Source organism: Seriola dumerili, unplaced genomic scaffold (assembly GCF_002260705.1).
Source record: "Seriola dumerili isolate Sdu_G_001 unplaced genomic scaffold, Sdu_1.0 BDQW01000104.1, whole genome shotgun sequence".
In the NCBI taxonomy this organism is placed as follows: domain Eukaryota; kingdom Metazoa; phylum Chordata; class Actinopteri; order Carangiformes; family Carangidae; genus Seriola; species Seriola dumerili.
Genome location: NW_019174359.1, coordinates 1,124,833 through 1,140,169, shown reverse-complemented (window position 1 = coordinate 1,140,169; position 15,337 = coordinate 1,124,833). Strand labels below are relative to the sequence as shown.

At 40.7% G+C, this 15,337-nt stretch overlaps 1 protein-coding gene across 1 annotated transcript in view; it reads right to left on the bottom strand.

Moving 5' to 3' along the window:
• The window catches only part of LOC111222575 (ral guanine nucleotide dissociation stimulator-like 2), a 30,900-nt gene that overhangs the window by 3,160 nt on the left and 12,403 nt on the right, over positions 1-15,337 (bottom strand). The window contains exons 3-18 of the mRNA XM_022746360.1: positions 15,255-15,302; positions 14,800-14,883; positions 14,540-14,706; positions 12,769-12,825; positions 11,001-11,197; positions 10,457-10,566; positions 9,795-10,010; positions 8,591-8,694; positions 7,186-7,270; positions 3,535-3,594; positions 2,360-2,446; positions 2,228-2,260; positions 1,624-1,745; positions 1,414-1,500; positions 646-739; positions 223-447 (exon numbers count right to left, since the gene is read on the bottom strand). Coding sequence (XP_022602081.1) covers positions 223-447; positions 646-739; positions 1,414-1,500; positions 1,624-1,745; positions 2,228-2,260; positions 2,360-2,446; positions 3,535-3,594; positions 7,186-7,270; positions 8,591-8,694; positions 9,795-10,010; positions 10,457-10,566; positions 11,001-11,197; positions 12,769-12,825; positions 14,540-14,706; positions 14,800-14,883; positions 15,255-15,302 — 1,776 coding nt within the window. The remainder of the gene's footprint in view (positions 1-222; positions 448-645; positions 740-1,413; positions 1,501-1,623; positions 1,746-2,227; positions 2,261-2,359; positions 2,447-3,534; positions 3,595-7,185; positions 7,271-8,590; positions 8,695-9,794; positions 10,011-10,456; positions 10,567-11,000; positions 11,198-12,768; positions 12,826-14,539; positions 14,707-14,799; positions 14,884-15,254; positions 15,303-15,337) is intronic.

The following is a 15,337-nucleotide window of genomic DNA, read 5'->3' as shown; positions in this document are numbered from 1 at the left end:
GGAGAATAACAATGACACTAGGACAGCTTGATTTGCAATAATGATATCCTAGGTCCATTGTATCCTGAGGATCTGATTCTGATGACTATCATTACGGGATCCTTGCAGATAAGAGGAAGTGAAGCTTTAAGTGCACCGTGTCACAGATAATTTGGGACAGAGCATTTTCGACAATGTCACGGCTGCTGCTGTAAATTAGAATCAAATAGTGTGAATTATTACCAGTATGCTGCGGTATAGGTTTCCATCCTGCAGGTCCATCCGTATCCTGATGATTCGCATGTCGGGCCCAGAGCCTTGGATGTTATTGGGGGGGTTGTTGCCGCAGGAGGCCGATCGGCGGTGGGATTTTGTGGGAGTGGTTGGAGTCAACGCGGTGGGGGTGGAGTCATTGGTAGGAGGGGACGTGTCAACATCCAGACAGGACACAGATGGAGATCTCATATGCTGCAATAGAATAAAAGTGACATTGCTAATGATAACCAAGGACATGATTGTTCTTCTGGAATAATGACCGAGTAGAGTACAGCGCTGTCATGCAGGTTTAGACAGATGCCAAAAAGAGCTGCTCCTGCAAACAGCGTCTTTGAAACAAGCTAATATAAATGCACAGTTGGTTTAAACATATGAATACCAGTATATTACCTTTGTGAGTTTTGACAGCAGGTTGTTGACAGGTGAGGGGAAGTCAAAGAGGCTGTCACTGTCACCAGCCAGGCTGGTCCGCGACGTGCTCAAGCTGTCAACACATGAACACATTCGAATTAGGGATGCAAATAATGATTGTTTTCATTATTAATCACATTTAATCCAATTGCCTTTTTTCTGTTAATTACTAAATCACTAGTCTACAAAATGCTGGAAAACAAAATTTCTCAGGGCCTAAGGAAATGTTTGATGAACTCAGATGGTGGCTATGGTGATATGCTAATATTAGCATTTAGCTCATTTTACTACTGATTAATCAACCAATTCTTCAAGCACTAATTCATACATTCATTCTGTCATAAAATAAATTAATAAATAATGGTAAAAATGGAATCAGCAGAAGATACAGCATATTTTGACTTAGATGACAGAGTCAAGCACCAAAACGATACATTTCCCACAATGCAACGCTGTACTGACCGTCATCAGACACAGGAACTCACAGCCTCAAGCACTTTTTAGACGCTCCTTCAGAAGGACAGAAGATATCATGCCCCTGTTTTCACTCTCTGTGTAGTTCTCCTTGTGACGTGTAAATTAAATTTCATGATAAAAGTGCTGGAGCGGCCCCGTAGTCTTATCATGAACGAAGAGTCAAAAACAACCTAAATCCTACTGGATATTATGAACTGTAAGGCTCTTTGTGCTAATATTATATCATTTATAGTTTGTGTTTATGTGTGTGTGACGCTCAGCTCGGCTTACTCTGGGCACTGTGTGATGATGACTGTTGGAGTAAGGCCACGGGGGCTCGGCTCACTGGGCGCTTCGATTTCATTGGACAGTCTGTAACTGTGATAGAGATCATCACAAACACAACTTCTCAGTGACGGCAACAAACATAACTTGCTCATATTAAAAATAATTGAATGCATTCAAGATGTTTTCATAATCAGTAACTGAACGTGTGTTTACCTTTCCTCCTCCGTTAGTGTAGGTACGCTGTGATACCACTGCATGAAGGACTCGTCAGTGCTGAAAACACAGTTTTTGCAGGAAGACTGCAGGAGCCGGATTTGAGCTAAAACCTCAAATTCCTGTTAACAAAGAGCCGCATCACCGCAAGGTTTCATAATAAATAAAAAAAAAGCACACATGTTGGCTGATCTAGTATTACTGTGCAGCAAGTTTTTTTCTCATCTAGGACTTCACGGCACTTTCCACTTAATCATTTCCTCCCTCAGAAATTCTGTTACCTCTGCTCACTCTAATACGCTCTTATCTTGAAAACTATCCTTCCTATCTCTCTTCTTACTGTAGCTCCTATTATCTCAGGGTCACAGGGTTTTTGTCAGGGTGCTCCAATTCTCACCGTCGGAGTCCTTACTGCTTGCAGCCTGTTAGAGCCGTTAATGCTGCAGAAAGTGAAGCTTATTTTGCTGCTTCATTTGTCGAAAACTGTTCATTATCTAATCATCAGCTAAGTTTAAGGACATCCTCATTCAGGAGCACTGCAGCAGATAATGTATTCATCTTTTAACCTTTCAAATTTCAAAGTAATACGTATTGCAACACTCACCCTTCTCCTTTTGTCAAAGTTGATGTAGCCATTCTGCAAAGGAAGTGACAGGTTGTTAGTGTGATCATTGTAAAATACTGAGCAACTTCCAGGGGATCTGACCAGGTTTCCCCTTGATAGAGATGAACTTACATCCAGCCTGTCTTTGACAGCTGTGTCCAGCATGGTGAGGTCTGTGAGGAAGATACCCAGGTAGGGCACGGTGCCCTGGGCATTGGACTGTGTTGAGACAAAAAAAGGAAAAGGTGTTTCATCAGTTCCCCAGAGATTTCTATCCACATCGTAAAGAGCCCTCACAGCGAGGCATTTCAGAGCAGCCGCCCGCAGCTATTTTTCAAATACACACACACACACACACACACACACACACACACACACACACACACACACACACACAGGGACAGACGACAGCTCTCTGTTCCACTTCGTTGCCGCATGCTGGTCGATCCCTCTTACAACCCTCCATCAAACTCCTGATACACCCCCTGCTTAGCGCCGGTGACATCTGTATCAGCGTTTGAATGTAGCTTTTTGTAGGAAAACACTATTTTCAAGTAGTTTTAGGGTGTAATCTGTTATTAGTCTTGCAGCAAAGCCATAGAGCTTTTCATTAATGTGCTTTTAACCACTCGCATGTTGGTGACATTGAAACCGTGCAGAGCAGAACATGCACTGCACTGTATATAAAATAAGACTCGTGTCATGCCTTCTCCCTCTCTAAGCCCTAAAAATACAGATCATTTTTCTAAAGACATTATACCATATCTCTGTCCCCTAACTTTTACAATACTAATGACACTTTTGCAGGGTCTTACATCATTTCCAAATTTTCCAAGGTCTCCCCAAAGGCCTGTGGGGATGTACAATCCTTCAGGCTAAAATGGTTGGTATTCACACCAAACGTGAGATGTTAAGTTCATGAATTTTTTTGTTTTTCTCATGTGCTTGAAGATCTGAGGTTTTGCCTCAGCGACAAACGCTAAGGTTGTTTTAAGTTGCTCCTCTGTGACTGAAGCTATCTGAAATGTCTTGGTGATGTAACCCCTAAATGATTTGACACTCCAGTGAGAATAATTTACAAACGTTAAACTATGCATGTGGCATATCTGAGACTTTCAAGAGACATATTTGTACAAGTACAACCATTTACACCTGAGTGCAGACTTGTACAACAGCCGTCTTCTGTTTTCAAGTGGTTGTTAAGGAAGATCATTATCTGTAACCTAAATGTTCAACCCTTTCACAAACAAGCCAGCCTCCCCGAACGCTAAACCGCCATCATAAGTCTCCATCTCCACTCTGCTTACCTTATTAAGATGTCTGCTGTTGAGCCTGTTGTCAATGTTGGCAAACTTTGACGTCCCCTCCTGCAAGACAAAAGCAAGGGAAAGTCTTCCCTTTATTTTTGACCTTGAAAACAGCAATTGATCTTCATCATCAGATGGAGTTTGGTAGTGTTTGCAGATTTTGGGCTGTGAAACTCTTTTAAGTCAACGTCAACATGTTACCGAACAAGCAGATACGGATCAACATTATCATTCATTTGGAGTTGTGTTTCCTGTCACCTGATGACATTCAAATATTGACTCTTATTTAGCTCTGATCTGGTTTCCATCAGCTCCTGAGGGAAATATCTGCATTCTTAGCTGCTAAATGTTCCATAAGTTCAGCAGCTTGTCTCTAACTGCGTCTGTCTGCTGTTTGGTGCTGAGAAGGCAGTGCACAGTGGGTTTATCAATGCTTTCTTCAAAACAAAACAAAACAAAAAACAGTCCCTACTGTAGTTGAAAACCCAACCAATAAGAGCATGTGGCACTGAACCAAAACAATACAGCTGAGCTGAAAGACATTAAAATGCTCCTTTGAGCTGAGGGCAACTCCAGAGTCAGGGGAAAGTCATGCAATCTATTATTAACATAGATATGTCATGTTGTTAATAATGCCACTTTCAAGGTCCATTTTTCATCTATTTCTACACCATAGAGACGTTTTACTGGGACACAGAATATTCAGTTATGAATATGTGACACCTAGCATTTATAGGCTAATTTGCAATGCTTCACTCTAAATGTATAAAATATACAAAAAATACAAATTACAATAAATGCATTGGTAAACTAGACAAAAACCCAATTCTGTCATTACAACTAATATGAACATTAATTATTTTTTTATCAATTTTTATAGAATTAATAATGGTACCCTTCAGCACTGCTCCGTCTACAGCTCAGTCATGACATCCATTAGCCAAGAAATAGCCTGTCATAAACATGTGTTATTACACTGTGAAATGCTCCAGTGACAGAGTGGTGAATAATTTCTTTTCTTCTAACTTTTATTAGTCTTTTATTAGTCTGAATCATTCATCTTACACCCTGACTGCTAGTCGTAGTCATTTTAAGACAAGCAGTGAGATGAAGGGAAGCGAGTACTTGTGCTGAAAAAATCAAAGGCCAACAGAAGGCGGTGGTGTTTTTCTGGCATCAAAGCTCAGAGTGAAGCTTTCAAAATGAAAGCAAATGTTTGGATGAATTCCTTAGAGGGTATCATGGGTAAAATCGCAGCTAATGCAAAGGTATTGATGCTTGCACTGCACCATTAGAGCAAATCAAAACACAGCTAATCCTGCCAATTTCCCCAACTCTCTGACACAGTGCAAACTAAATATAATGTACTTCTTCAGATGGGTGTCTAACACTGAAGTGAAAGTGTTGACAGAATAAGGGCAGTTGTTCTCAACCAGATTAGACTGGTTTCTGGTCTTTAAAGAAGTCCTAAATCTCCAACAGTGAATGTTGTTTGCAGCTGAGGATGAGGCTCGACAGTCTTTAGCCAAAAATGTGAACCAGTGGTGGCACCTGACAGGAACATTAATAAATGTTTCTGAACTGCTGTTCAAATTATGAGATGCGAGTCACCAGGATGTGACATATCAGCCAAAGTGCAGAAGAGTCACGTGGTTTTTCAGTTTGAGGTTCAGCAGCTATGCTTGCGGTAAGCATGTTGTTTTTAACCATGCTGGCAGCGTGGCTGTAGAGAGGCGATGTCAGTCTGTCAGCTGGCCCCAGTTCACCACTTTGGTCCAGACTGAAATATCTCTAACTATTGTGTGGATTCAGATGAACCAGGGGGACCATGAACACATTCATGGTCCCCTACAGACTGTGGTGATCCCCTGAATTTTCCTCTAGCACATGAGGTTGATATTTGTGGTTTTGAGCAAAATGTCTCAACATTTATTGGATGGATTAAATTTAGATCAGATATTCATGTTCCCCTCTGGGTGAATTGTTACAACTTTGGTGACAACAACTTTATGCCAATGTCAATTTTGATTTGTATATACTTGGGTTATGATTAAACACCTGCAAAATTTGCATGCATGACTCACAGTACCTGTTAACAGCAACATGTCAATATAGATATGGTGAGCAGGTTAGCATGCTGATGTTGATTTTTCTGCTGTGCCACAGCGTAATGACATTGTCCTCGTGTAGCTATACTTTGTGTTTGGTGCTAATTAGCAAAAGTTAGCACGTTAACACACTAAACTAAGGTGGTTATCCTGATAAACATCAACACGTTAGCATTGTGATTGTGAGCATGTTAGCATGCTGACGTTAGCAAGTGGCTCAACGCACAAAGCACGTAAGTACAGCCACAGAGCTGCTAGCATGGCTGTAGACTGTTAGCGTTGTTCAGCAATATCCCGCCTCTCATGATGTTGAAACAACTAACTGAGGCTGGGAGAGTATTTGAGGGGTCAGCTCTATGTTCCCACATTTCTAAGAATGTTTTGAAAATTAGGCCCTATTTTCCCACAGTCTTATATGTTCCCATAAGCCCATGTCCACACTAACCCGGGTAATATTTATCCGGTTAGCCCTTCCGTCCACATTAGAACGGTGAATTCCGAAACTGAAAACGATGCTTTGCAAAAACGATCGCTGAGGTGGATAAATGTGAAGATGCCGTGGAACGTGGATGCAAAGCGTTCTGAAAACGATTAGAGTGGATGGAGATCGTTTTCATTGTGAATGTGCATTTTTATATTTACCCGGGTTAATGTGGACAAGGCCTAAGATTTTTCTCAAAAGGAAACCCTATGGTCCCATATTTCTTAACATAGGGCTGTGGGAACATAGACACGCTCCCGTATTTGACACTGTTTTACTCATGGATTAGCTCGTACATTAAATAGTAAGTTTCCAAACTCAGGTGAAAAAAAAACTATGTTGATATAGTACCAGAATGATGGAAGAGCAAATTCAAAACCAAGTGTACAGTAAACATGCAGTAAACAGTGTCTTTCTTTATGGAAGTAAAACTAATGCTACAGGAGTTTCATGTATCCACAGTTTACTGTTACATATTGTACACAGAGGTTTAAATCCACCCACCACCACTACAGCTGTAGTGATGGGTGGGAAAGGTGGAGAGAAAAACATCTTCGCAGATTTTTTAGCGAGGCGGTGAAAAGATAAGCTGTAAAAGCATCGAACAGCAGCCAAGAGCAACATGGATCTGAGTGAAAATAGGCCTGAAACAAGTCCAAGACATCAGAAAAGTGTTTATGAAATCTGACTCCAAACCAACACTCCTCTCCAACATTACAACCCTGTGAGCGAGAGCTCAAACTGGCAGCTTTCCAGCATGAGACACTGCTTCTACAGCTCGTAGGCCACCAGTTAGTTTTATCAAACAACACACGAGTGGTCAAATGACACGCTCTGTAGAAACTTCAGGCTTGGACCTTTTACTTTAAGTTTAAAAAAACAAAAGTGGTGACATGCTGTGTCATAGTCCAGCCTGTGCATGCCATGACTGATCAAGTTTCTCACTCTGTTCACACAGTAAGAGAAGTTCAGAGTCTGATGTCCTGTTTGTACGTCAGCCAAGAGCAAAAAGATACAGAATATAAAATTTCCATCATGTCCATTATCTTGACATCAGCTTACCTCCTTGAGGAGTTCTCGACTCTGAGAGTAGTTGTCCTTCTCTGAGAATATTTCTGACAGTTCCTCGTATCTCCTCATTGCCTCCCTGTAAAGCAAACAAATCATTGAGTTGATTTACAGTAAACATTCACTTTTCACTTATGACTGTTTTTGCAGCTTATGTTGTGAGGACAACACTACTGAAGTGGCCTGTTACCATTATGTGTTTAAAGAAAGAAACATTTACTTCTGCTTCTTTACTTTTTCTGATAAACCGATAAAACGAGCTGCTGAATTTGCTGCAGATCATCAAGAGTTGAAAAATGAATCTGGAATAACTTTTTTACAGTAATATACCGAAGCCTGACAAAGAATTTTGCTGCATGTTAGTAAAATCTGTGTTTATTACTCTACTTATTACCTAGTGTCCTTTATATGCCGTTTCCTCAGGTCAAAGTGTCTCACTTTGACTTGTCATAGCACGAAAAGCACAGGTGAGACTAACTACATAAATAATGGCTCTGTTCTGTTTACAATAGGCGTGTCACTCAGCCCTCGTGCACAATAACAAACTTTTACTTAGTAATTAAGTAATTATACTGTGTGAAAATTAGACATCCCTGTTTGTTTCAGTATCAGGCCACTATAATCTGTGGAAGACACCTGAGATGACACAGCTGCAATTCCTAGGTAACCAGCAGAGGTCGATAAAAGTCCTCGATTAGTTAATACTGCAATACCAACTGTAATACACATCCAGGTGTACTGTAGAAAATCATACTACTATTTCACACCTGATTTATGGTGCAGATTTGTGCAACTGTTGCACATCAGACTTCACTCACTGAAATAACGCTGCACAACAGACTTTTGAAAGTTTTTATACTTATTTACTCGACTACTTGTCTAAATATTTCTAAGTATTTTTCTATGGTGGAAAGCCTATCCAATCTCATCTGTTTTTCTTTTGAACCTCAGACTTTATATTCATATAACATAGTCATATATACAGTATATATATGTATATATATGTATATATATATACATATATATATGTATGCAGGTGGCACCTTTCTATCATATATTTATCTTGTTTTATAGTTTATATTTTGGATGTTATTACTTTTTTTCTTAGTTTTTACTGTAAAGCACTTTGTAACTATCATTGTACAATAAATTTTCAGAACATATTAGTTAAAGTTTTTAATTTTATTCTTTAAATATTTCAAGTTTATTTTAGTCATTGTGTCTAATTTGGCACTTTAATTGTACCTGTTTATCATCAACCTCTTTTGTTTTTCTGGTTTTTGTGAAGTTGCTGCTGTAAAACAATTTCAAGTGCAGTTTATTTTCTGTCTGGCCATAAACCTTTAAATGTCTGGGTGTTAATTCCCCCTTAAATAGAGCGAGTTGTTCAGCCACAGACCTGTCGGTGTCCTGCCACGTCTTCCTCAGCCGGTGGATGGGGTTACTCTGCAGGGCGGACACGATGGCGTACAGTGAGGAGAAGTTCTTTCTGGCTCGGCACTCCTGTTGAACACAGATGAATACAGTCATTTGCATGCACACACACACACATTCATACACATACTCATACTGTAACTGAGAACCCCTGTGGGTGTGGGTCTGGCTGGTGTTAAGTTACAGTGTCAGCCTGATGTGCTGAATAATGTATTCTGCTAAAGAGGTTTGTCCAAAGCGAAACCTGGGGTGAGCTTGGGACAGCGTTTTGGCAGAAAACCAGTGATATCTCACTTTGCCAAAGAGGATGTTGGAGTGTGTGTTTTTGTGCAGCTTCATAAGAGAATAAATGAATGAATCTGTGTTTATTCGCAGACGGAAAAAGGCTCAGAAAAAGGAATAAAACTGCTCATGTGACCATAACATCCAAGGACAGGAGCAGATCCTGTCTTTGGTGCAAGCTCCTTGAAATTATAAAAGAAGCTGATTATTGTGCACAATAACTATAACACTGTTTCAGGCTTCAGCTAATCCACATTTCCTCTTGTATAATACTGTCGTTTTTTAAGCAGATTTAAAATTTCACTGTTTGCCTTGAGGTCTTACAGCTGACTTTCTGACTCAGCACATTAGTGTTCATGAAAAGTACATTTCCACTTCAGTTTCCTAAAGGCGCACTGGAACTGCATGTACACCTCAAACTTAAAAAAAAAATGCTGATTTGAACAATCTCTCCTTTAATCTTGCAGCAAACTTGTTTCACCACACAATGCACTCGAGAAGGGAGCGCACAGCTTTGTTATTTGTTGCTGCACGGTGCAGAAAAGAACCATAAATCAAAACTTCATTAATTTGTTTTGCTTTCAGTTATTGATTGAAGTGAAATTATTAGTAGCCTAGTCACAGCAGAAGCCAGCCGAGCTGACTGTGACTTTGTGATGCTATGTGCACAGTCAGAGCTGAGAATAGGATTATGGTTAGGGGATTATGGGGGTTTATGGTAGGAAAATGCACAGTGGAGGCTTTTGGAAGACTTGAAACCCCAACTGACAAACTGTTTTTAATTCAGCGCGAACCCCATTTTCCATTTCTAGACTGTAAAAATCTATGTTTATGGCATCAAATCCTTCACTTTATGTGCTGTGACCTTGTGATTTTCTTCTACTGACCTCTGCCACGCTGATCCACTTCTCCAGCAGACGAGCTCTCTGCTGGCTGCGCAGCTTCGTGGGGCCAAGGCAGGATGCTAGCACGGCATTGGCCAACTTGTTGAACTGACGTATGGTGGCCCGGACGGACCAGCAAACGCCTTCCCTCCCTTTCTTGTCCCTCTGAGACCACAGTGAGCCGAGGCAGTGGTACGGGACCAGACGGACAAACAGCTCCTGAGATGTGACGGCACATAGAGGTATGAATAACAGCCTGTTTACATCTGTTGACAGAGGTTTCATTTCTGTGGGTGGTACCTCTCTGTGGTGGCTCATCTTACTGTAAGTACCATTTACTGTCTTTGTATTCTAAACAAACTGCTGTCGCTGGTTTCAACAGTAAAAAGTTGAAACCTGAAAATGGATGGATCCTGTGTTTCAAACAGTGATTAAAATAGAGCAAAAAATACAAAATTATTAATCATTAATTAACAGATTGTAGCTGAACTGATCTACAGACTCAACAGCCACTTAAAAGCAGGTACAGACAGTCGCATGCAAACATATTCTGTAAATGTCAGAATAAACCAAATAATTTGTCAATAACTTGACCATGAATTGTCAACATTCTTTGCTTCATGCCACCTTAAAAAAAATATGTTCAGGCTTAAAGGTGAACTCACTGTTTCTATCTTGGTGAGCTGCTCAGCAATGAGTGGTGCAGGGAATCCCAGGATGCTGGTGGGTTCAAACTTGGAGGGGTCAGGAGGCGGGATCATGAAACTGCTCTGATCTGCAAAAGGTAAGGATGTTCAATAAAACTGCGGAAAAGAAAAAGCAGTAATTGGATTCATCCTCTGGAGACCATGAATGTGTGCACCACATGTAATGGGAATCCATTTGATAGTTGCTGAGACTGCCATCCACTAGACTGGCTAAAGATTACAGCAACCACAGCCACCTTTGGCTTTCATAGAAGTGCAGCTGTAGTTTCCAGATTATTTCAGGATATTTCAATAACCTTGTAGGCGCTCCACAGTTTTGAACAATAAATTTCTACAGCTGTTTAATCACATTCCTCAAATCAAGGAAGCCACAACCAGCTCAGACTGTATTTTCTCAGCCTCCGTTTGTGATTTAAAGTGATAAAACAAGTGTAGTTCTACATGAAAACCTCATCTATCGAGGATTTAAGAGTGTCATTTAAATCCCAGTTAAAATACAGACCTTTATGGGCGTCTGGCAGCAGGGCTTTCTCGCTGAGCTCCTCGGCTATCCTGAGGAGGCGAGCGCGGAGGTCGGCTGCAGAGGAGGAGTCCTGAGGGAGCAGGGGAGCGAGGCGCAGCAGGCGATCGGGCTCCCCCAAACTCTTAAAGTCTTCAGGATACTCCGTGAGCCATGTGCTGAACACGGTACACACCGCTCTGTGGGGGCCCAGAGGGAGAAAAGGGTGAGATCAGCAAAATGCTTAAGAAAGAAATTATTCTGATGCACTATTTTCAGAGCTTCTGGGGATCTCACTTCAAGGGCCACAACATCAAAGACCCGACAATCTTTTGTTTCTAGCCTTGACCTCCACACAGATCTGACTTCTGAGGACAGGGCTGTAGGGGTAAATCAGGTCATCAGTTCTTGATTTTGATGTGAGCCAATGAAGAGATGTGTTATATAGGATATGTTTCTGGTTGTATTCCTGGTTGTAGCTGCACCGCTGGAAGCAGATAAACAAGCTGTTGCAGATTGGAATCGATTGAATATATTGATATTTTTCCAAGATGTCTAGAAAGTTTCCAAGAAATCACCTTGTCAAGGCGTTTAGACAAGCAAAGCAGCTTAGAGACGGATCTATAATTTAGGGGAAACAAAGGATCAAGATTGTGTTCTTTTAACAGATGTTGATGGATTGCCTGCTTACATGAAGTAATAAAAAAAAAAACGCCATACACATCCATCAGTAAGTAAGCCTGGGCTAGTAGCACCGAGAACCTCTCCAAAGAAAGATGGAGTGCAGCATTGGTGGGGCCATTAGATGTGTTGCCCCACCTTTCCAGACAACAAAGCTTCCTGTATACGACAACACCGCAGGCTTAAATACAAACTCTTCTTTACAGTAAAACAGGCCTGATCAGTTCCTGCCCTCCACGTCGTCTGAGTTACTCATTCAAACAGTAAGTCAGTTCAAGTACAGTGCTATTTCCATTAGTTAGCATGCATGTCTAACAATGTTATCTTCTGGTGCATTAATAATAAATATTTGTTTAATGTGTAATTCAAAATGAGCAGCTCGTACAGAGATCTCTCGACTATCTGCAGCCCCTCTCAGTGTGCAGAGTATTTTAGCACCTTTCAGCTTGTTGTTTTGGTTTTAGCTACTTTACTGTTTCAATTTGGTCTCATCAACTTAGCAACTAGGTGGTGAACATAGTAGCGTGAGATATTTTCCTGGGGAGGTAGCGGAGTCCAAAAACAGAGCTAAAAGAGAGTGAATGTTGGACTTAGATTCGGAAACACGACTCCAAATAAATGCTAATGTTGACTCTGTGTCTGCTGGATGTGTAAATAGGCAACTGTTTGCTAACATGTTAGCCATAGCAACTTTATTAAGAGACGTGTCAGTGTTTTCTTTACAGCTTGTTACTGTCTTCTGAACAGTAGTTAGCTTGACTTAAACATTTCCATAAGTTAAACAGCCTCATCTCAAATCACTGGTAAACTATGTCAAAGAAATAGCTCGTTTCTGTTGCTATCTTTTGTGCTGGTGTTTTCTGTTGTTGTTCACTTGGTTAATGATCATGTTTTACGTTAACAATTCATTTTGTTTTGATAAAATAGAACCTGAATAAGATTTTGTATCATAGTTTTAAATAATAATACTGCCTAGTAATAATAATATCCCCCCAGAACAGAAGCAAAAAGCAAAACATATTTTAGAGGGCTGCACACAAAGACACTAAAACTTCCACAGAGACGTTAGATAGCATTTTGAAAAACTCACTTGTTGAAAGATTGTCTCGTCTGGCTCCTCTCGCTGTCCCCAGGTGGATTCTCCAATCTGTGAACAAAAAGTTAGTGGAGGAGAAAAAAACCAAAACACCAGCTTCAGAGTACCATTCAACTTCAAATATGTGAATCTACTGTGTCAGAAATAATTCTCATGCTTTGTGCTAAACGTATTTATGGCTTGTTTTTCCAAAGATGGTATTTTAGCTAAGGTGCTGTCCCAATGTTTACTGAGCATCCTGGCAGGAAGTAAGTGCAACTAAACTGACTCTCTTTTGTGTTGCATCTCTGGAAAACTTTCCAAGCAGGTGTTTCATACAAATGTCTCTGTTATTCAATAAAGACTTTATAAAAGAACCAAGAGCTTTCACAAGCAAGCTTTTTTTAGCTCATGTTGCCAAGAAAAACACAAAGCTGCAGTTATTTTAAACCACCACACAGGTGCATCCTGCAGTGTGAAGTGTCTCTGAATTAAGTGACGCCATTAATCTAGAAACTGTTGTTTACATTACACCGTACTTGAAGACAAAGTGCAAAGCTAAACTAACTCCTGCTTAGACTGTGAAAATGGAAATTAGCATAGCAGACTCTAATGTGAAGATTTAAACGCACAATAGGAAAGGTTCTGCTGCTAGGGGGTCCCTCAATCAAAACAATAACATAATAACATAATAACAATAGCTAACCCTAACCCTAACCCTAACCCTAACCCAAACAATTTAAACGTTGCCTTGATTAAAATTATGGATTTTTCTAGGTTTGAAAATTGCAGGAAACATTTGGGATAATCTAAGTATACAACTCAATAAAATATACAACAAAGGTCTCGTCGTTTTAAGACATTTTAATGCGTAAATGTTAAATATTATAGCTTTAAGTTAGTATTTTATCCGTTCGGTACAGATAAGCAGGATAACCTTCCATGTAGTGGCACCTGCTTGTCAAAGTTTTCGTGTAGCTAATGAAATATCTTAACATCTACATGATGGATGTTGGCACAAAATTTGGTAAAGACATTCATGGTTCCCAGATAATGTGTCCTAATGACTTTGGTGATCTGCTGACTTTTGCTCTATGAGTTTGACATTTGCCATGAAATTTACATTCATGTTCCCTGCAGGATGAATTGCAAAACGTTGGTGATCCTTTAACTCTGCAACATCTTCAAATTCTAATATATTCAGTGCTTTGGTTTACAACCAAATACCTGTAAAACTGATATTCCCATCCTCATCTGTGGTTTGAGTTTATTGCCAATTAGCAACATGCTAAACTTAGTGAGTGAACATGGTAAACATTACACCGGCTAGACATCAGCATGGTAGCATTGTCTGTGTGAGCATGTTAGCATGCTGACATTAGCATTTAGTTCAAAGCAGCTGTGCCTAACCTCACAGAGCAGCTAGCACGGCTGCAGACTCTTTGTCTTGTTTTATGAGATCTGTTCCTCCAATTTAGCAAGAGCTGAGTTGGCACAGTCTCTCTCTTCACTTTTTTGTCTTCCTCCACCCAAACTCCCACTGGACAGGATCAGTCGGAGCTTTCCCGCTTCAAACTGCACAAACCCAGTCAGACAGGAAACTGACAGCTGCTGTGGCTGCTGTGCATCACTGCAAGTGGAACTGCTATCATAGCACTTGTTTCTCTGTTATTTTGTTTTGTTGTTGCCTTTTTAAAAACTCTCCCAGAAAACCAAATTCCCTTACCGGACAAAAACTACATTCAACACAAACATTGTGCTGATAAGAGGTGAAACTCTTTGTTACCTGTCAGTGAGGATGTCCAGCACTCTCAGTGTGGAGGTGAAGGAGCGGTAGGTGGAGAGGAAGATGGTGATGAAAGAGGAGTCTCCCATAGAAAAGGAGTGTAGGAGGTGGAGCACCAGCTTCTCTTCTGTCCCTGCTTTCACACACTGGGAGCGAGAACCTGCTGACTGGAGGGAGGCAGGAAGGAAGAAGAAAGGAAGCTAGTGTTTATGTATATAAATGAGGCTTTTTCAGTCAGTCACATACTTTATATAGCTTACCAGTGGACTGGTGGGGCCTGCATGCTGCTGTTTGACCACCACTGTGTAGATCACTCCATCCTCCTCTTCCTCCACCACAGTGGACTGTAGAGCAGAAAACCCAAGTTAAGACACTGTTCATTTAAAGGCTGTTGATACTGATTACAAGTACTAAATTTAACTTTAGCATTTTACTGACTTTACAGACTCAGACTGTCAGACTGTTTCATTATAATAATGACTGAGATGTAATTTGTTCTACTAGAGACAACCAACATCCATGTATGTGTTTAAAAAGGCATAAAATCAAGCTGCTTTGAACTCATCTCTCACACGCCACAGTGCATGGAGCTCAAACGATCCGGTTTTAGCCTCGAGGAAAGGCCCTGACACAGTTACCCTATTTTCTACTGGTACTGGTTCACACAGGCTCAGTATCTTGTGCATGTTGCAATGTGCGACACACTCGGCCTTACCAGATCCAGAGGACAGTACCAGGTAGTCTTCATCGGTGAGGGCTCTGCCTGTGGAGGAGGAGAGACACACAAACATTAATAAT